Genomic DNA, 20,596 nt, shown 5'->3' on the forward strand with positions numbered 1-20,596 from the left:
CTTCGCTTTCACCCGCTTCCCAGCCAAAAAAACAGGCACGAGCCTTGCCAGAGAGCCTCAGGAAACCTGGCACGGCAACCTGCCAGCCCCAGCCCCAGCCTTGGCACCCTGGCACAGCATCGCCATGCACCGCGGCCAAGGGCACCCCCAGGCACGGGGCGGCCACCCGCTCCCTTCCCTGGGCAATGTCCCCAGTGTGGCTGGAACTGTCCAGTGGCACACGGATGCCCGGGACAGTGCCCACAGCCCTCCCGGGCGCACGGGCTGCCTGTGCCGGCGAGGCTGCAGCCCCTTGCCGGGCTGGGGTGCTTCCAGGAAAGCACCATTTCCCCTGTGCCCGGCTGGTTTTACACTCTGCGGGGCTGGGACAATGCAAGGAAGTGGCCCGCGAGGGGAACGCGGCCAGGCCCCAGGACAAAGGGGCCCAAGACATGAAATCAGCCACAGCAGGAGCGATGGCGAGCGCAGGGAGAGCAGCGGCTGACTGCGAGGTTATGTCGACCCACGGTCCCGCGGTCCCCAGTCCCACCCCCACCAGCAAACGAGAGCCACCAGAAGGGTACAGCACCACGCGGCCGGGCAGGATCTGTCCCAGCGGGGCTCAGCCCCAGCCTGAGGAGTGGGATGCGCAGGCAGGGGGGTTCTGTGCTCCTCTCACTTTGTCAGAGAGCAAAGAATGTCACCATGGATTTAAAAGGGAAGGAGACATGGCACGGTCGAGGCCAGGCTGGGAAAGGTGCAACAAGACCCACATTGCCAGGCAGCACCGACCCCACGGCTATGGCACAGCCTCTGGAGACAGGAGCCTCTGCATCCCCGTGCCCGACAGCTCACGCCAACCTGGGGTCTTGCCCTGCAGAGCAAGGGCACCTGCAAACTCCACACCCTTGCTGCCTGCCCCTGCCCACGCTGCCCGCCCCTGCCCGCGCTGCCCGCCTTACCTGCCCGGTGCCAGGGTGCCAGGAGCCACTCTGCTTTGGCCATGGCTGTGGGTGCAGGCAGGAGGGTGCTCGTTCCCGCTACCTGGGAGCCCTTGCTTCAAAAACAGGCTGAGAGACGCGGGGTTCCTCCGCCTTCGCCGCCCGCGGCCGCTCCAGCCCGCAGGGAGAGAGGAAGCGACCAGGAACTGGCTGTTTGAGTCAGCGCCGCAGCCCATTGTCCCGGCCCCGGCCCCTCTTCCTTCCCCGCCACCGGCCCGCAGAGCCATGGCGGAGGGGCCGTGGTTTTGCGCAGCCCGTCCTCTGCCCACCCACCCTTCCAGGTCTGGCTGGAGGGTCTCGTCCCCCTCCGTACATCCCTGCAGGGCACAGAGAGGGGACAGGGTCCTGGCCATGGCAAGGACAGGCTGGGCTCCTCCCGGCTGAGTGGAGTCATGGAGCCAAAACATCCCCCCACCACGTCCAGAGCAGCGACCGGCACCATCCGAAAGCCACAAGTGACTTGGGGGGCCACCAGTGCGTGCTGCCTCGTCCCCCCAGCAGAGCACGGCTGCTCCAGCATGTCCGAGCTGGAGCGGCCATCAGCATCCTCACCTGGAACTCTGTGCCCCGGAGCCTGCTGCTCCCCCAGCCTCCCAGCACCTACTTGCTAAAAAAAGTGGGGGGGCCCTCTGGGTGCACCTGACTTTGCCCTGGAAGCTCCAACAGCCCCCAGAGCTTCCTGTCACTTCGGCTCCTTCCAAGAGCCGCGAGCAGCAGCTCCTCGGGGACCACTTCCCAGCACCCCGGGGCTTTGCAAAGCCCATCATCCTGCTTTTCCCGGAGGACAAAGGCCCCTGGGAGCCAGGAGCGCAGCGGAGACGGGAACGCAGCCCCGAGCCCTGCCTTACTGTGGGAAGCAGCTTTGGGACTGGCGGGGCAGCGCGGGCAGCACGCGCCTCGCTGGGGGCTGGCACCATCCACCCCCATGCCAGGCACCCAGCGATGCCGCAGACCCAAACCACGGGATGGGTAACAGACGGCAGATACCAGCAGAGTTCCTTTTCCCCCTGGCAGCCTGGGCAGCACTCGCACACAACTCTGACAGATGCCCCAATGGCCAGTGCTTCTTCTGGGACCCTGTCCCGCAGTTACGGCACCAGCCGACGACGGGTGCAATAAGTGGAGAGCTGCCTCCCAGCCCCACCAGAGCAATGGGCACAGAGACTTGCCAACTCATCACATCAGTTCCAGCAGCCTACAGGCGTGCTGCCGTCTCCAAACCCCTCCGAACACCACCACACTCACGCACAACCATCCTGGGCTCAGGAGCAGCCGCCCCGGCTCATCCGATGGGCAGGGAAGGGGTGCGGGGGGATGTGAGCCCCCACCCGCGTTAGAGGACCATCAAAGACTGGCATCAGCCAAGCGGGCAGAGCCAGGGCTCGCACGCCCCAGACTCACGCGGCCTTTCCCAGCCCATGGGGACATGAGGAAGGCTGGATTTTAGTGATCAGGGATGGCAGCGTAAGGACCCCTCTGTGGGCTGCCCTGCGCACAGGGCGGAAGAATGATCCTGCCTGAGATGAGCCAAGATCCTCCTGGTACGGCGGGTCCTTGCCCTCCTCGTCCCACCCTGCCAGTGACCCAGACCCACCGCAGGGCTGCTGCTTATCAAGTTCCAGCTCCCTCCCCTCAGCAGATAAGCTCCAGCCGGGACCTGACGCCGCCTCTCCGCAAGGAAGCCTGCGTGCAGCTGCTCAGGAATGCCCCAGCCATTGAGGTCCCAGCAGCCCCAAGCCCAAACCGCCCAGGAGCACCCAAGTATTCTCCCAGCCTCACGCCCAAGGTGAGTTTTGAGCTCTCCAGTGCCCAGCCCCATTCCTCTCTGCTCCCAGCAGCCAGACACCGCTCCGCCATCTCCCCAGGGGAGGCCAGGCACTGGGATGAAGATCCATTGGAGATCTCCAGGCTGGCGGGGAGATGTGTCCTGCGCCCGAGGACACAGATGAATCAGCTTTGGTGCGAGGGTGGCCTTGCAAACCCCCCTTGGGCCCTTCCCGGGAAGGTGATCTGCAGCTCCCAAGAATCCCTTTGATGATGCAGAAGTGTGACTACCTCCCGTCCCACTCCGGGCTGCACTGGACAGTTGCAAGGGTGGGAGAGGCGGGCTGGGCGTGGGCCAGCGTCCCGCGGCCCCCTCTGAGCCCAGCGTCCAGCCACTGCCCACCTCCCATGCCCCGTGAGCCAAAGGCGATGTGCTGGGTACCGACTGGCACAGCATCCTTCATCCCTCAGGACCCACCAGATCAGCATCCCTCCTGTCCCCCCACGCAACCCAAAGCTCTTTTGCCCCGTTTTGGTCCTTTCCAACAACCGCTACAGCAGCGGCTGCAAAATTAGACAGAGACAGGCTGTGCTTCCACCCCCTCTGCCCGCTAATTATTAAGCTGTGACAGTTTCTTGGGCTGTGACAATCACCCCCCATTTTCTTGCAGATTCTAAGCAATTTTCCCGAGGTGTCTCCCAGGGCTGGCAGATCCCTGCTGCTGCCCGCACCACCATGTCCCAGCTCTCGAGTCAGCAGCCAGGCAAAGGGCGGTGGGTGCAGGAGCAGAGGCCAGCAGACCCCGGCACGCCGTGCGCTGGGGCACCAGGAGCTGGGGCAGACCCCAGCCCCCTGGGTCTCCTGGCATTTCCAGGAGCTGGGCTGGGTCGGGGAGGGGAGCCCGAGTCCCGGGTGTCTGGAAAGGGCTGCTGAACTGCCTGGGCCAGCCAGGTGGGGAGCGACCAGACAGGTCCTGCTTGTTCGACCACCTTTTCGAGGGCACCTGTGCTCGGCTGCCCGCTCCCGCTCTGGGGGAGCCCTCCGCTTGCCCTGCTCCCCCAAACGCCCCACACACATTTGCAGGGCTTTCTGCCTTCCTTAGATAATTCGTGGTAGGAGGCCCCTCAGAGACACCCACCACATTCATGATGGGTGGGAGAAGGGGGATGGGGATGCAGGGGGCTATGCAGGCAGGGGCTCCCTGCCTGGCCAGGACGCAGCTCTAGGTCCAGCGAGTGCAGGGCTGGCTCCCCGCACCTTGGGGCTGATCCTGCTGCCTGGGGATGGCTGCCCATCATTGGAGCTGGCTCCCTGCTGCTTGGAGCTGGCTCCCCATAGCCTGGGGCTGGCTCCTGCTGCCCTGGGCTGGCTCCCCATGGTCGGAGCTGGCTCCCCGCTGCCCTGGGCTGGCTCCCCGCTGCCCTGGGCTGGCTCCTCGCTGCCCTAGGCTGGCTCCTGCTGCCCTGGGCTGGCTCCCCATGGTCGGAGCTGGCTCCCCGCTGCCCTGGGCTGGCTCCTCGCTGCCCTAGGCTGGCTCCTCGCTGTCCTGGGCTGGCTCCCCACTGCCCTGGGCTGGCTCCCCACGGTCGGAGCTGGCTCCCCACAGCTCGGGGTGAGGGTCAGCACCTGTTCCACGCACCGGGGGACCGTGGTGGGCCCCACCGCGAACCCCATCCCTCTCCGACCCCGCCAGCGAGGCCAAGCCTCAGCTGGAGGTCACCTCTGCCCGCGTCCTCCAAGCGACCCAAAGGGGCCGGGGCCCCGGTGGGGGCCGCGGCAGAGGCCAAGCCTCCCCCTCCCCTGCAGCTGCTGCCTCCGGCTCCATCCCAGCCCGCGGGCCGGGGGCAGCGCGGGGTGCGGGTCCGGTCCCGCCCCGTCCCGTCCCCCGGTACCTGTTGCTGAGCGCATCCTGCCCCGCCGCTGGCTGCGCGGCGCCTTCCGCTGCGCGTTGCCCATCCTCCGCCGCGGCTCGCCCGGCCCAGGTGGTCACAGCGCCGCCGCCCCCGGGCCGCTCCCCGCCGGCTCCAGGCCTCCCCCGCCGCCGGGCCCGCCGCGCCGCGCGGGGAGGAGCCGCCGGGCCGGGCCGGGCCGAGCCCCGCCGGGCCGCATCGCATCGCACCGCACCGGCCGCCCTCCTCCCCGCCGCATCGGCGCGGCCGCCGCCGGCCCGACCGCCCCCTCGGAGCCCGCCCGCCGCCGCCGCCGCGCCGGGGCCGCCGAGCCGCCGCGCTGCCGAGCGGGGCCCAATGGCGGCTGCTGCGGGGGGCGGACGGGGGCAGCGCGGGCGGGAGGCTGGGGGCGGCGGGGGCTGGGCGGCCCCGCGGGGTGATGGGGCTGGGTGGGGGGTTCTGGGGCTGGGAAGTCCCTGCGGGATGATGGAGGTGGGTGCGGGGGTTCTGGGGCTGGGCAGCCCCCGTGGGGTGATGGGGCTGGGTGGGGGGTCCTGGGGCTGGGCAGCCCCCGCGGGGTGATGGAGATGGCTGGGGGACCCGAGGCTGGTCCTGTGGGGTGGGGGGCTGAGCAGGGGACGGATGCAGGCAAGAGGGCAGGGAACACGGCACCCCGAGAGGAGCTTGGGCCATGCACTGGTGCAGGAGGAGACAGGAGGGTGTGGGGTGAGATTTGAGGCTGGCACCCTGTGGGGAAAACCTGTGTGAGAGCCATGGGACACTGCATGAGCCAGGCCTGGGGGTGATGGGGTCTCTGGTAGGAGAAACAGGGGCGTCTCTGGCTGCCAGCACTGCCAGGAGCCCCATCCCTGGCACTGAGCATCCCAGGCAGTGCCACATCTGCACAAGGCTGAGCTGCACTTGGGGACCCCCCAACCAGAGCACTGCACACCTGGATCAACTATTGCCCTTGGGCTCCTTTCCCCAGCCCAAACCTCACCACATCCCTCTGAGGGGGGAACAAACTACTGCTAGGTCAGGGGAAACTTGCTCCATGTGCCCTGGCCTCCAGCGAGCGCACAGCCCTTTGCACCCGGGAGCCAGAGGTACTGGGTGATGGCTCAGCCCAGCCGCTCCATCCCAGGCCGGAGCATCCCTTACATGCCGAAGCTCAGCATCCACGCAGCGACAGAAAGGACCAGAAAGCGCTGGGAGGTTGTTATGGAAACAGCCACAAATTGGATCAGTACTTGGCGCAAGAAGCGGTTTTGTGTGACTGATGTGGGAGCAGGTGGGTGTGACAGCTGCAGCGGTGCGGGGGCCCTGCTGTGGCACCCCCGGCTCCTGCGCCCCGTGCTGTGCCCCCGTGCTGGGGCAGGGCTGCGGCAGCGCCTCGGCTCTCCGGGACAGCCCGCAACGGGGCCGCAGCAGGAGCTGCCGGCAGCGCAGGTGTACTCCCCACCTCGCCCCGGCCTCCGTGCGCTCCCCGGAAGATGAAAGACTGATGCGAGCCTGGGGTGGTTTGCAGAAATGCCATCGAGAAAATATTTTCTCCCGTTCCCCCAAGCCCCCAGCCAAGCCAAGGCACGTGGTGTCGAGCCCCAGACCCCACGTCCTCCTTCGAGCCCTGTGGGCGCACGCGGCGCCCCTGCGCTTCCCCAGCTGCGCGCTTCTTGCAGCCTGAGCCAGCTCCCTGCGACGGGGCCTGCGAAGCAGGAGGGTGCGAGCGGCCAAGTGCACCCCGGTGTGCCCCGGCCACCCGCTGCCGCCGTGGAGTCGGGGAAAAGCCGGCGCTGGTGGCTCCGTTGGCCCCGGGCACGGGGAGCGGCTCAGCTCTCCGTTTGCAGAGCAGCCCCTCTCCTGGCGGAGACGGCAGCTTCTCCGAAGAAGCCAGAGATGCTCGCGGAGCCGACGAGCTGATTCTCTTCTGGCCGAGAGACCGTGTTAAAAAATACCGCCCGGGGAGGCAGATGGGCTCGTTGGAGAACAAGGCGCGGGGCCGGGGGGAGCGGGGCCAGGGCTGCCCGGCCCCGCACAGGCACCGCGGGTCGCTCCCGGGGCCGCGTCGGACCCTCGGGGGTCCCACGTCCCGGCGGAGCCGGTGCCAGGTCGGGCACGGGCACCGACAGCGTCCCGGCCGGGCTGGGGGCACAGCCCGGGCCGCGGAGCCCCGCGGGCGGCAGCCGCTCCGCTCGCCCCCGGCCACGGGCTCCCGCCCCCCGGAGCTGCCGGCAGCGGCTGCGGAGCGGGGCCGAAACTGCCGTGCCACCTCGTGTCCCCTCCGGGTTCTGCATTCCTGGGATTCCTCCAGTGCAGCAACATATTTCCGTGCTCCCGGGAGCTGCACCGGGACAAACCCGTCCTCGCTGGGACAGGGTACTGCCGGCGGTGCCCGCTGTGCTCCCGGTTCACCACGGCAGCCTGGCTCCCACCGAGCAGCCACAACCTTGCCACCCCCCGGAGCCCCTCGTTCAGCCGTGCAGGGGGTGGGCACGTTGCGGGTGCAGGTGCTGCAAGGGGTTGCACCAGTGCACCAGCCCCACACGCTCATGCCTCAGCTCAGCATCACGGTGCCCAGCTGGCTCATGGCCGTGCCATGGCCAGGCTCTTCTCCAGGCTCCGCACCGCTGCTCTGGCCCCCCTCAGCTGCTCAGGAGAGGAAAAACACACGGTGGGCCCAGCAACGGGGTCCTGTGACGGCCACCGTGCCACCCGCGCAGACAAGCTGTGAGGCCTCTGCTGCCCACGCAAAGGTCGAGCCCAGGGGACATGGAGACCCTGGCCCTGGTCACTCCAACAACCTGCACCTGCCCCCCCGCCCCCCGACAGCCTCCTCTGGCTTGGGAAAACTAAACACACCCCCCAAACGGCTGTGCCAGAGAACCAGCGCAGACCCGGACTGCCACCATGTGCCATGATGCCATCACTAGTTTGTGTCATTTAGGAGCCTGTCGTGGGAGACATGGGGTGCAAGGCATGGCACTGGCATCCCTCCCCGCATGGCCACTGGGTCCCCCAGTGCCTCTGCCCACAACGGCAGGAGGTGGGCAGCAGTGCAGGGCCACATGGGCACCTTCCTCCCAACCGGGGATGCCCCCGCCCCAGCCCGAGCGGGTGGGGAGGAAGAGGAGGGACACATCCAGCCCTAGGGCTGGACGTGGGCACTGCCCAGGGAGTGGTGGGCACTGCATCCCCACCGAGGGGCTCTGCCCACCATCACCATCGGTGCATCCTGGCACTGCGAGCCCTCGTGTGACAGGCGGCGAGGTGCCCAACTGGCCCCATCCTGCCATCCCCATCACTCAGCACGTGCGGGCAGGAGCCAGAAGGAGCCAAGCAGGTGGCTCTGCCAGCCCCGGCCATGCGGGTGAGCCCTGGGGCTGCCCGCTGCCAGCACCCACCTTTGGAGATGGCCGCCCGTCCCATGCCGCACACCCTCTGCGCTCCCTGTCCTCATCCTGCAGTGCTGCCAGCCCCCTCCCTGGAGTCCAGCAGGCGGGAAGGAGGATAAAACTTCTACGTACCCAGTGCTGCCTCCTCCTTTTCCTCTTCTTTCAGGAACCACGGGGGAATGAAGGCTGCCCTGCGCCCCACCGGCTGCTCCGAACCCCCATGGGCACTTGCGGGGTGAGCTGGCGGCCATGCCGGCCGGGAGCCGGGAACGGCCGCGGCGCCAACTCCGCCGCTCGCTCGCTGCTAACGCTAACTCGATCCAGGTTTGCTGGGAGAAAAGCTGGATGGAAATGCTTCTCCCACCCCAGCCCAGGCCCTTCTTAAAGATATAGCTACACATCCCTGCTGCGGATGCCAGAGCCACGGAGACGGAGTGGGGCCGGAGCGTCCCAACAGCCTGTCCCACGCAGCACGGCTGCCAGCTGGCATCCCGCCGACAGGCCTCGGGAGCCGCAACGAGGGGTGAGAGCAGCCTGTGTGGAGCGCTGGCGGCACGGATCCCGACACCCACTGCAAGTGCCGGAGCCCCTCGGCTCTGCAACAGGCACACGTGTGCACGCTCAGACACGTACAGACACGTAAGCACAGGCGCGAGGATGGCGTTTGCCCTGTGCCAGGGTTGCAGGGTGCCCTGCTGAACCCATCCTCCTGTCTGGCCATGGGGATGCTGAGGCAGGATCTGAGCTCACGCTGGGGCTGTGCTGCTCGGTATGGAATGCGGACGGTGACCCGAGGTGCCAGGAAGGGAGGAAAACAGCCGCTACCACCATCGCCTGGTTAACTGGGGAATTAGCTTGTGCTCCACACAGCTGCTTCGATCTGCCATCATCAGATTCACTCGAGGGGCTAAAGACCCACTCCCGCTCCCCGTACTGCCCACCACGCTCAGCCTCCCCCACCACCGGGCAGCTCCCCTACAGCTCCTGTGACCAGCTGTCAGCCCCGTCCCGCTGTGCCAGGCTGGCCGCTGCACTGGGGGCCAGGGCTCTGGCAGAAGGGAGCCGGTCACCCTGGCGTGCCGGCGGGTACTCACCCAGAGCAGCGCACGTGCTGCTGCCGGTGCCCGAAGCGCCAGCCTGCTCCCCCTCCAGTGGCATCTTGGTGCCCGTGGCAGGTAGCTGTCCTCGCTGCCAGGCACGAGCGCAGGAGGAGGGCGGTGGAGCTCACTGGCATGGGCAAGACGAAGAAGAGCCGATTCTCCCCGCCAGCATACTTGGCCTGTTCAGCGCCGTGCCAGCTCTCACTCAATCCAGGCTTTGTGCTGCCAGCAAATGGCCCTGTGCGTGCGCAGTGGCCAACATGCTGCCAGGCCCCGTGCCAGCGGCTGCAGGGTGCTGGGTATGGCCAGCGGACACGGTGCTGGGGAGCATGGACCATGCTGGGAGCTGGATACGACTCCCCAAGGGATTGATGGGTTCTAAGCAGCCAGGAGAGGTCCCCCACCCCATGCCCACCAGGATCGAAGCAGTGGGTGCCCAGCACACACAGGACTGGCATGTGAGAGCCCTCAGTGGTATTCGGGCTGTGCTGAACAGTGCTGGGCACAGCCACAGCCCCCCCTGGGTGGCAGCAATGCCACAGGACACGCCTCGGGGGACAGCGAGGGCTGGGCGAGAGACTCTGGGACACGAGGGGCTGAGGGGGAGGACGCTGGTCTGGGGGTGCTGCGGGGTTTGGGAGCAGGACATGTTGCTGGCGGCTCACATCGGCATCCCCTCCCTACGCTGTGGCTGTCCCCACAAGGTGGCCGAGGGCATGGGCAGGTGGGCAGCACAGAGCTAGCTGGCTCCCATGGGTGCTAGAGTGTCACCAGCCGGGCACCCCACTTGCTTTGCCAGCCCCGCTGTGCCCCAGCCCCGATGCCACGGCAGCCCAGTGCTGCCAGCACTCCCGAAATCCCCGCTCGCTGGGAGCCAGGGCTTGGGCTTTGGACGTGGTGCAGGGCCATGGGGTGCCCCGAACCCGCCAGCACCTTGCCCTGTGCCCCACACAGGGTCGTGACGGGGCCCACAGCACGTGTTTTCGGAGCATGGCGCTCAGCCCGCTACGGACGGTGTCAGCCAGCGCGGCTCCGGGTGGGAGATGTGCTTGGCCCATCCGCCCGCCTTTCGCCAGCCACTCCTGCCGACGGCTCCTGTTCAGAGCGAGGGGGCGGCCCCCGCTCCCCTCCTCTGGCAGCTGCAGCCACCCATCCCAGCCTCGGGCAGCTTCCCACCTCCCGAGGCAGCCCTGGGGCAGCTGCGCTCTCCCCTCCGACGCTGAAATCGCCGCTGGTTTAGAAAAAAGCGGGCAGAGAAAACACCTTGGAGGTGGGTTCACACGGGTGGGGTGGGTCCCTGGGGCTGTGGCTGCAGCCCCATCCCCGGTCCCTGGCAGCAGCTCTGCTCCGAGGGACAGCGCAGCCACCCCAGCCTGGCAGGACACTCCAGCAAGTCAGCAAGGGTTCTTTTCTTTCTTCTATTTTTTTTTAAACCAGTGACTGCACCCAGGGGAAAAGGTCCATGCCAGCCCTTACCCACCCAGGGAGGAGAGAGGTGGGTGGCGGGCGCGGGGGGCAGCAGCCCCTGGGGCTGGCTGAGGGCTCTGCCTGTCTCCACGGCTGGTCTCAAGACGAAGGCTGGGAGGTCAGGGGACGGCGAACGCTGCATATTTTGGCAAGAGCAGTAAACAGCTCCTCCTGCCAGCACAGCCAGGGCTTCTTCCAGAGAACCATCCCCACAGCTCTTCAGGGACGACGGTTTAAACAGCCCTCAGCGCCGGGCCCCCATCCTCTCCTTTGCTGAGATTTATTTCTGGAGCCGCTGGGTCCTGAGCCGGGTTCAGTGCCACCTCCCAAGACATGGCCATGCCAAGGGAAGTGGGATGGGGAGCCTGCTCCCCGCTCTGCCCTCGGCCACAGCGGGACCCCCGCGCTCAGCCCCAGCATCCTCACCTCCACGCTCCGAGGGAGGCAGCAACGTGGAGCTGCGGCCGGCGGGCAGGATGGGCCCCGCTCCCCAGGGACAGACACGCACCCTCCTCGCTCTCACGCAACTGCCGGTGAATAAGAGCAAAGGAATCCGACAGCCCTTGGCTGCCGTCTCGCGCTGGAAACAACCACGCTGCCTCGTCGGACTAAGCACTCCCCCGGCCCTTGGTGGTGCGATTCCCTCGTCTGGCAGCAACGCTGCTACGCCAGCATCTCCCATCCTGATGAGGAAGACAAGGCAGCTCCCACCAGCTCACAGACTCCGGACAGACGGACAGACATGTCCTGCTGCACAGCGGTGACCTGAGCTCCCGAGCCGTGGGGCTTCCCTCGCCAGCGACTCTTCGCCCACGGCTTTTGGATCCCTTCAACCAGCCTGGGAGGGACCAAAGCCAGGCAAAGGCTCCTGACCCAACTGAGGATGCCAAAAACTTGGAGCTGAAGTGCCACGAGGACCATCCTTGGGAAGGGCAAACCACCACAGGCCAACCTGAGCTGAAGCGAGCTGGGCTGTTCCGGGCTGGTCGGCTGACCCCGCACTGTGCCTGCCCCCACACCATGCGGCTGAGGTTTCCTCACCGGGGTTTGGCAATGCCTGGTCCATCACCTTCCTCACAAGATGCTCGAGCCGGCTGCAACGTCACCCAGACCCCCACCGGCTGCCTGAAGGCTACACCAAGGAGCATCTGGTGCTGGGTTATGCCCTTGCGTCTCCCAGGGACAAGACAGGGTTCTAGTCCAGTTTAAGAGGAGAAAAGTTATTTTTGCCATTGGATCCTCTTCAAGAAACAGAAATGAAGAGAAAAAAACCCAAACCCAAACCCCAAGCGGAGTGTTAAGCGTCTACTCCTCACTCAAGGGACTCCGTGCAGTGCCGCAGCTCGGTGCGAAGCTCCCGCGCAGCCTCGGGCTGTCTCCGCTCTTCCCACAGTGCTGGGGGCTGGGGGATGCAAGGAGCTCCCGTCCTCCAGAGACACGAACCGTTCCCCCGCGACAGGCTGGTGCTGGAGCTCTTAGGAAAACAAACAGCAACCGCAACTGCTATCGGAATTTTGTTCTTACCCTAAATAAAGAGTTCAGTAAAGCTGGAGGCTCCCGCATCCCTCTGGCTGCAGGAACAGTGGTGGTGGATGGATGAGGAGCCGGGGAGAAATGCAAAACCCGCCAAGTCTCTGTGCTGCCGGAGCAGGGGTGAAGGGAGTTGTGGTGGGCACGGCTCCGCTTGCTTTACCCCACTCTGGCTATTCCCACAAAAAACGCAAAGCATTTTGATCACCACGCACCGATCCCCCACCATGCTGCCAGCTCGGAGCCCTCCCTGCACCTCTGCACACGCGCACGCTCGCGGGGGGCTGCAGCACGGCGGGACTATTTGCCCGCTGCATCGCGCAGCCCGCTCACAGCTACCTGTGATGTTGCTCCACAAGAAACTCCAGGCACCAACACGCAGCCAAAAACACAACCCGGGGACTACAACCTCCACCTGCCTGCAGCAGCGGCTGCCCCTCGCCCCCCTCGCCCCCACACCGTCCCCCCCTGCCTTCCACAGCCCCTACGGCAGCACATGAGGCTCCTGCAGCCACCAAGAGCGTTCCCAACCTGCGGGCCTGATGCAGGTGGTGAGGGACCATCTGGTCACCGTCACAGCCAACTCCTCCTCCAGGACACAGCGGTCCAGCGCGTCGGGTGATGACGCTGCGGGGTTTGGCCCCGCACTGGTGCGGTGCATGGGCCAGCTCGGGCGACTGTGGTACCTCCGTGTCCCCTCATTTCTCCACCGACCGATGCACGGGACAGCAGGAGCTTCTCACCTTGATAATGGATTTACTCCACTGGTATTTGCAAGAGCAGCACATCTCCCGGGCCGAGGCCGAGCGTTCCGCTTGCTCCCTGCACCCCGGAGGCTGGCTGCGAGGGTCTGCCAGTCGTTTCCCACGGCTCCGGGCAGACGAAGCAGCGGAACGGTGCTCGCAAGGAGCTTTGCAGAAAGCACCAGAGACACGAGCTGTGCCGAGGGCCTGAGAAACGGGCAGCACTTCTGGGGAAAATGTGCTCCAACAACGCTCCCCTCCCGCCCTGCAAAGCCTTCTAAAATAAACTTTTATAAACAATTCCAAAACGAGCTTATTTTAAGCTCCTCTGAAAACAGGCTGCCCGCTCCTGACCCGGCACAGCAGCCTGTGCCAAACCGAAACGCTTGAAACGGGAAGCGCAAGGAGTCCAGGCAAAGCCAAACCGCGCTCGCTGCCAGGAGGGACGAGCAGCCAGGACACCCCGGCTGCAGCTTGTCATCTTCCCCGGCCGCACACAAGCCCCAGCGGCAGCCGCTCCGCAGCCACACACCGGCTGGAAGCACAGCAAGGGGACGGGCACCTCGGCCCCCCGCCCCGGGACGGGGGTGAAGCGCCCCGGGCACGGGCAGCGGCGCGGACCAGCCCTCGCGTCCCCGCTGTCCCGGAGCGCCTGGAACGAAACGGCCGCCGGTAATCGGGGACGCAGCGTGAAACGCGCGCTTGGCCGGCGGCCTGGAAAATGCCCACGGTGTGCGGGAAAATAAAGGGCAGGCAGAGGGAAAGGCTGCTGCTGAGCTGTCCCCGCCTCACCCCACGGCGAGAGGCCGGCACGCTTCCCCAGCCGGCTCCCGCTACCGGGCCGAAACGGCTTCGCGGCGGCACCGCCGCTCCCCAGCCGCCCCGTTCCCCGCCGCCGCGACGGAGGAGACGGGACCTCGACAGCAGGAGCCGGCGCGGGTCAGCCGCCCCGGAGAGGCGACGCGGGGAATCCGGCGGGGACCACGGCGGGGGAACCGCGGCCGAGCCCCCCCCTGCACCGAGGAGGGGAGACGGGACCCTCTCGGAGCGGGACGCAGCCCCGACGGGGACACACACCGCCCGCGCGTCCCGCCCGGGGCCGGGGGACCCAGGGAGCCCCCCGAGGGCACCCGGCGGGGCGGGGGTCGCCTTACCTGGGGCAGCGCTCGCCCCGCGCAGCGGCCGGCCCCGCAGTAGCGCCTGGAGGCGGGCGGCCCGGCGGTGCAGCCGCCCGGTGCGGCGACCGAGCGCCAGGACGTGGCCCTCGATGTCTCCCAGGAGGGCGAGCGAGTGGCCGCAGAGGTCGGCGAGCTGCCGGAGCAGGGTGAGGGCCGCCCGGCTGCAGACGTCCCGCAGCTCGGCCAGCGGCACCGCCGACCCGCCCCGCCGCGCCACCACGCTCCGCTTGTAGAACGGCATGGCCCGGCCCGGCCCGGCCCCGCTCCCCCGCCAGCCCCGCAGCTGCGAGGGCTCTGGCCCGGCCGCGGCGCCGGGGCTCGGGGCCGGCCGGTGGGAGGAGGAGGAGGAGGAGGAAGAGGAGGGAGGGAGGGGCGGCCCCGCTCGGGGGTGCTCGGGCCGGCGGCGGGGCCCGGGAGCCGGGAGGGAGAGAGCGGAGCGGGCGCGGTGCGGTGCGCGAAGCCGCGGGTGCGCTCCGGGCCGTGTCCCGGCGGGCCCGTTCCCGGCGCTGGCACTGCTGGGGCTGGGGGCACGGCCGCCCCCCGCTGCCAGCTCTTCCCTCCCGGTGCCCGTTCGGGAGGGCACGGGCATCCCCCAGCACCTGCTTTCCCACCGTCAGCGGTTCCCCCCGTGCTGGGACTGGCGGGGGGTGCCGGCCTTCCCGCGGACCCCTGGCTCAGCTTCTCTGGGATTTTCGGGGGGGGCTCTGGGGCTGCTGTTCGCCAAGAGGAGGGCAGGAGCCCAGTCGATGCAGCAGGGAGAGCACATTAATCTCGTGTTTTTCTGGCATTCCTCTCCCGTGGATGTTCTTGGCCCCCAGCAGCTGCTCTCCTTTTCCCGTCCCCCCTCTCCCCAGCGCACGCTAAAGCAAATATTTGTGCTGGCCTCGTAGCAAGAATTCCCCTGTTTGAAACCGTCTACAACCTGCCATCCCTCTGGGGTGGCACTGGGGTGGCACGGAGATGTCCTGGCTGCCCGGTTTCCCAGGCACCGCAGGCTGCGTGCATGGGCGCTCCCCAGTCCTCCAGGCTGCCTGGCTTGGGCAGCGTTTGGGCACGGTTTGGGCTCCAGCAGGGCAAAGCTGCTGGGCAGAGGTGCGGGACTCCCTTTGCCCCCGGGCACCTGGAATGAGGTTTCACTGCAGCCCCCAAAGGCTCTTCCTTCAGGTCTCTGGACTTTTAAGCTTCCGTTTGCAGTGACAGTGGGTCCATACATCACTGCAGGGCCATGCTGATGAGCGAGCCAGGGCTGTGTGCCCCCGGCTGTGTCCAGCCCGGGGGACAGGCCCAGTGAGGGTCAGGGCACTGGGCACAGGGTGATGAGTTGAGTTTTCCAGTCCTTTGGCTGGGCTGCTTACAGCGAGCTCCAGCTGAGCACAGGAGCTCTTACATCCAGGGCAAGAGCAGCCGTGAGGGCAGCAGCGAAGGCAGGCTCCCCACCAGCACTCGAGGAGCCTTTCGCCCTTCCGTAACCAGGCTAAATTTAACATGTTCTTACTTGATCTGTTCTTCATGCCAATGTTTTTTCCTCTTCAGTAAGAAAAACGTGCCTTGGCAGTGTGTTGTTGTGGCTGTATGGGTGTCCCCTGGATGGGACGCAGGCCTGAAGCACGGTGCCAGGGCGGGACGGATGAGGGAACCCTTCCCTGGGTCATGAGAGGTGCCGGGGAGCCCGGATTTAAAACAAAAATGCAGTTCCTAGTTCCTTGCCTGCATCTGCCTCTGTGCCAGCACGTGTCCTGGGCAGGGTGCAGCAGGAAAAGCACGAGAAGAGCAGAGGTGGTGGGTGCACCCCCAGATCCAGCTAGCCCCGCACCCTGTCCCCAGCAGTCCCAGTTGCCTGGTGCAGAATAGGAATGAAATTCCTACTGGGAATTTTGCGAGCTGGATGCCATTTCTCCCTGCATGGTGAACCTTTCTGGACTCCTGAGCTATTCATGCTCCTCTTGGGCTCATGTAGATGTTTATGCATCCAAACCCAGCTCCATGGGCCTGCTACCACCATGTGAAGAACACACCCCTTCCCTTCCCTTCCCTTCCCTTCCCTTCCCTTCCCTTCCCTTCCCTTCCCTTTCCCTTCCCTTCCCTTCCCTTCCCTTCCCTTCCCTTCCCTTCCCTTCCCTTCCCTTCCCTTCCCTTCCCTTCCCTTCCCTTCCCTTCCCTTCCCTTCCCTTCCCTTCCCTCCCTTCGGACGTGGGCTGATGCCTCGAACGGGAGCTCTGCCAGCGCGAGGGGTTGAGCTGGAGAGGGCAGATTGGACATGCCGAGGGAATCAAGGTCTGAACCAATTCACCGCAGACAGATGTGCGTCTCCCACATACCCCCATGGAAGCGGCCGGCTCTTGCGCTGCCAGTGCACCCGCACAGTAGCTCTGCGTGTTGCAGATGGGGAAACTGAGGCACAGGGTCACATCCCACCAGGAGGCAAAGGGGGTGAAGTCAGCCCGATTCCCCCGGCCTGGTCTGTCCCTGATCATGAGTCATCGTCCGGGTAAGGAGAGCATCTGGAGCCCATCAGGTTCACCGGGATGGGTCTAGCAGGGAAGAACAGGCTGTGCCGAGTGTGGGGAGCTCGCTCTGCTCGGCTCTGCTCGCCTCGAGCCCCCGGCCCACCCTCCCTCCCCGACACTGACCTCTCCTACTGCCAAAAGAGAAAGAACACACGCGGACAATGTGCCTATTTTTGCGGCTTTTCCAACCGAGATCTGCTTATTTCAGGATTTTCCTTAGAGAGCGAAATTCAAGAGCCAGGTTGGAACTGTCCTTCCCAACAGCTGCGGCGCACACCCGGGCGCGATCCCGCCATGGCCAGGGGTGCAGGCAGGGAACTCTGCCTAAACGTGGGTTTGTCCAATTTTCCTCCGGTTTCGAGGCGGTTTCCTCTCGCTCTGCCTCGCCACGCGGGTCTGTCCCCGCAGCAGCGCTGGCGTGTCCAGCATTTTCTTCGGCTTGTTCCCAGGTCTCGAGGCTGGCTTGGCGAGCGGCAGGATTTTAAGCCTGGTAAGTGGCAAAGGCTTTTTCTCTCGCTTTCTGCGTGCCTTTGGCCTCATTTTCAAGCCTTTCTCTGCCACTCGGAGAGGACTCAACGCCTTGCCAACGAGTGCAAGTGGAGATCCTCGGGTAATCACCTGACTCCGGGAGCCAGGGGATTCATAAGACCATCGCACAGTGCAAGAGCCTTAATAAAGTCACAAAATTTGGTTGCTTAGCAACTTAAATTGGCTTTTTTCTAAACGGAGTGTGTTCTCCTCAAGTCTTCAGTCAAATATTTAGCGTTAGAAAACTAAAATGACCCTTCGAGTTGCAGTAAGCTGAGTAATGAAGTCACCACGTTAGTATGATGGTCGTTACTTGAAGAGCCGGGATGGCCGGGGCTGGAAAGGCGCAGCCACAGCCCCGCAATAGCCCTGGAGCTGCCGGACAAGCCCCCGGGGAGGAATCCCGGGGGAAGCAGCGCGGGAACAGCGTGGCCCCGTGCCTGCGCAGGGTTGTTTGCGGTGTGGGGTCTCAGTTCTCTGCCGGGGCCGGACCCCTCGGCGTGGGCAGCGCCGGGAGCCAGGTGCTGCTCCAGGGATGCAACGGGCCGTAACGGACGTGCAAAACCGCGGCACACGGAGCGATGGGCTCAGGATCCTGTGGGAAACAGCTCGCTTGGCTGTGGGCCGGGAAGGAGCTCGGCCAGTTCTGCAAACAGTGATTGCGAGCAGATGCTGTGGGCGATGCTTTTCCTGCTCCGGCTCTGCAGCGGAGCATCTCCAGAGAGGAAGGGGACATGGCATGCCCGGGGTGATGCCTTGGGTGGGCTCTTTTGGGTGGCAGGGCTTCGAGTGAATCTCACTTGCTGGGGAAGGGGCAGGGGATGGGGGTGCTGGGATCCTGGCGGAGGGTAGCAGGGGAACCTCACCTTCCTCCTCCTCCCCTGAGTGTCCTGGTGCAGCTCTGGGACTGGGCTGTTCTGCTCCGGCTGCCCCCAGGACCCCTTGCCCCGGGTCCCTGTCTTGCTGCCCAGATGCCCAGATTCCTCCTGTGCCCAGTGTGCAGCAAGCAGCCAGTGTGAGGGTCCCACCGGCCTCCCAGTGCCCGCTGGAGGGGGTACTGCTCAGGTTTGTGCCGTTGATGCTCCCGAGCAGCCCTTGGTGCAGCAGCCGGTGAGAAAAAATAAGGTGGAGGTTGGAGTGGTTTTGCTGGGATCTGCAGGTAAAGCCCCTTCCCCAGTGAGGAGGCCGTGCCAGACCCCACAGGGCACAGCGCAGGACCCCGCTGCAGCCCCACTCCCAGAGCCAGCTCCTGCTTCTCATTTGCCCTCCCCTGCCCTGCCTTGATTTGCCCTCCCAGGCCTTTGCTATGGGGCTGTGGCATGGTGGGGTGGCAGCCGAGGGACCACGGCTGCTCCGTGTGCCGGAGCCACGGGCAGACACCTCCAGCCCATGCCACACTGCCGTGCCGCTCACCGTGGCCTCAAGGCACACGGGACTGCAGCTCCCAAGCCATCCCTCTTGAAAGTCCCTTTCCCGCTCCTGCTCCCAAATCCAGCAGTTTCTGCAGCCTCCCCACTAACCCTGCACCCCCTCCCAGGACCCTCCAGCCACCCCACACAATCTTATGGGGCAGCTCTCAGCACAGGCACGCGGGCTGCGGGTGCCGCAGTCGGGTCAGACGTGATTCTCCGGCCCAGGACACCAAGGGCAGGACACAACAGCTCCGGGGGTCAGGCTTCTCTTCCATGCAACCCCCTGTATTTACTGGATTACATGTGAGGGCTCCAGAACTTCATCTGAGCAGCAGGAAATATCCCCAGTCAGGCAAACGGACCCTGTCCCCATCTCCCACTAACAATTATTTGCCAGATCAGATACTCCAAGAGCATTTCCTACAACCAGGTCTCCTCACTGATGCCGTTTGCTGCCACAATTGGATCTGACATCCCTTGTTCTTAGCTTACACCTGGTCTTAATTGTCAGAGCATCTCCTTTTCTCTTGGCATCAGCTCCCCCGTGCCCTGGTAGGGACTGCCACATGCTCCCGAGCCCGGCTGCGCACTCGCTGCAACTCCTGTGCTGCAGTATTTGTTTGCTGAAGTCGATATTCAGCTACAAACTCGGCAGCTGGTTCCCTGGCCGAGGTTTCTCTGAGGTGCTTATGGCTTTTTCTGGATTCAATTAACTTCCCTCTATGTCATCTGCAAACTGGGCTCTGCTTCCCGGCTCCTTCTCCTTTCCAGCTTGCTGCGGAAAGCATTAGCATATGCAGCGATGAGATCCATGGTGATAGTGTTCACAAAAAATTGAAGATTAAATCCCCTTAGTTTTTGATCTGAGCCATTTTTTTCCCTCAACGATGGTGTTCCCCACTCTTGCCTGTCCGTGCTTCCCCTCACTCAGACCTCTGGCAGCCCGGAAAAGCCGTACCTCGGGTTGGGAGCAGGAGCGGCATCGGGGATGTTTTGGAGAGACTGATATGTTTTCCTTCATGGAATCCATGTCATCCCATCTGTGCTCCATTAGCCTATTTTTAATCACAATTTTAAAACATTTTCCAGGAACAAACACAAAGCTCACTGGCCTGTAATTCCTCCAGCCCCTCGCGACGTTTGAGGTCCAGGTACGGGATTTGCTGCCAGGTAGAGCGGAGGCTGCGTGCAAGGGCTGCATACTTTTGAGAGCAGATCAACAATTAGATTCTCCCCCTTTTTTATCGCATTATCACTTGGTTGAGTCACCGCTGTGCACCTAATTCATTTTCTTGAGCTAGAGACTGGTGATGTTCCCCTCCCACCTCCAGCTCCGACACCCCGCATGCTAAATCCCGCAGCTGCCCCCTGGGAGCGTGCTGCACCCCCCCGCCTCGTGTCCCTCTGGCTCGGAAGGGTACATTGGGATGAAGAGTGCGTTGGGATGAAGGGTCGCACTTCCCTGAAGAAGTGATGCGGCCGTCACAGGTTGTTCTGGGCACAGCTTGTGCTCCCTCCAGGTTTCCCTGGACACAGAGACCAGCACGTGCCGGTGCTCGGTGCTCAGCTGCCACCAAACAACAGCAAAGCAGGGGTGCAAGGGGGGGCACGGTGGGGTCTCTTGGAGGTCTCCTCCCACGGAGGAGACATCTCTGCTGTACTCGGGTGTCCCCGTGGCATCCATCTCATCCTGTTCCCAACAGAAACGGGACGGCTGTGTGGCTCCTGCAGGGATGTGAGGAGCTTCTCCCACCTGTGTTGACAGAGCCATACAGTTGCCTTCAAGGATGAAAATCATTCTGTAGCTGTGGCTGGGAAATGTCCCGTTATTCAGGTGATCTCTCAGTATCAAAATGTTAATTAAAAACTTCGCATAGCTCAACTATGTTTCCACCCCTGTATTTTGCAGCATTTTGCTATTTAATCTTCAGGGACACAGAACTCATTATTTGATGCGCTGGCAATGATGAGTAAGTGCTTAAATAAACTGGTGCAAAATAATAATTATCTGACAAAACCCACAGGCAAAATTCAATCCACAGGGCAAAGAAACACGGTTCTTCTAATAGATCCTCTGCAGGCACTTGTGTCGGTACAGAACACCT

General features: G+C 64.6%; 1 protein-coding gene across 1 annotated transcript in view; it reads right to left on the bottom strand.

The window, feature by feature from the left end:
* LOC147527949 (NHS-like protein 2) overlaps nt 1-14,285 on the bottom strand; it is a 31,092-nt gene extending 16,807 nt beyond the window's left edge. The window contains 1 exon segment of the mRNA XM_086619922.1: nt 14,021-14,285. Coding sequence (XP_086476048.1) covers nt 14,021-14,285 — 265 coding nt within the window.
* Between the last annotated feature and the right edge of the window lie 6,311 nt (nt 14,286-20,596).

The sequence above is a fragment of the Tauraco erythrolophus genome, chromosome 13 (genome assembly GCF_009769465.1).
Source record: "Tauraco erythrolophus isolate bTauEry1 chromosome 13, bTauEry1.pri, whole genome shotgun sequence".
Taxonomy (NCBI): domain Eukaryota; kingdom Metazoa; phylum Chordata; class Aves; order Musophagiformes; family Musophagidae; genus Tauraco; species Tauraco erythrolophus.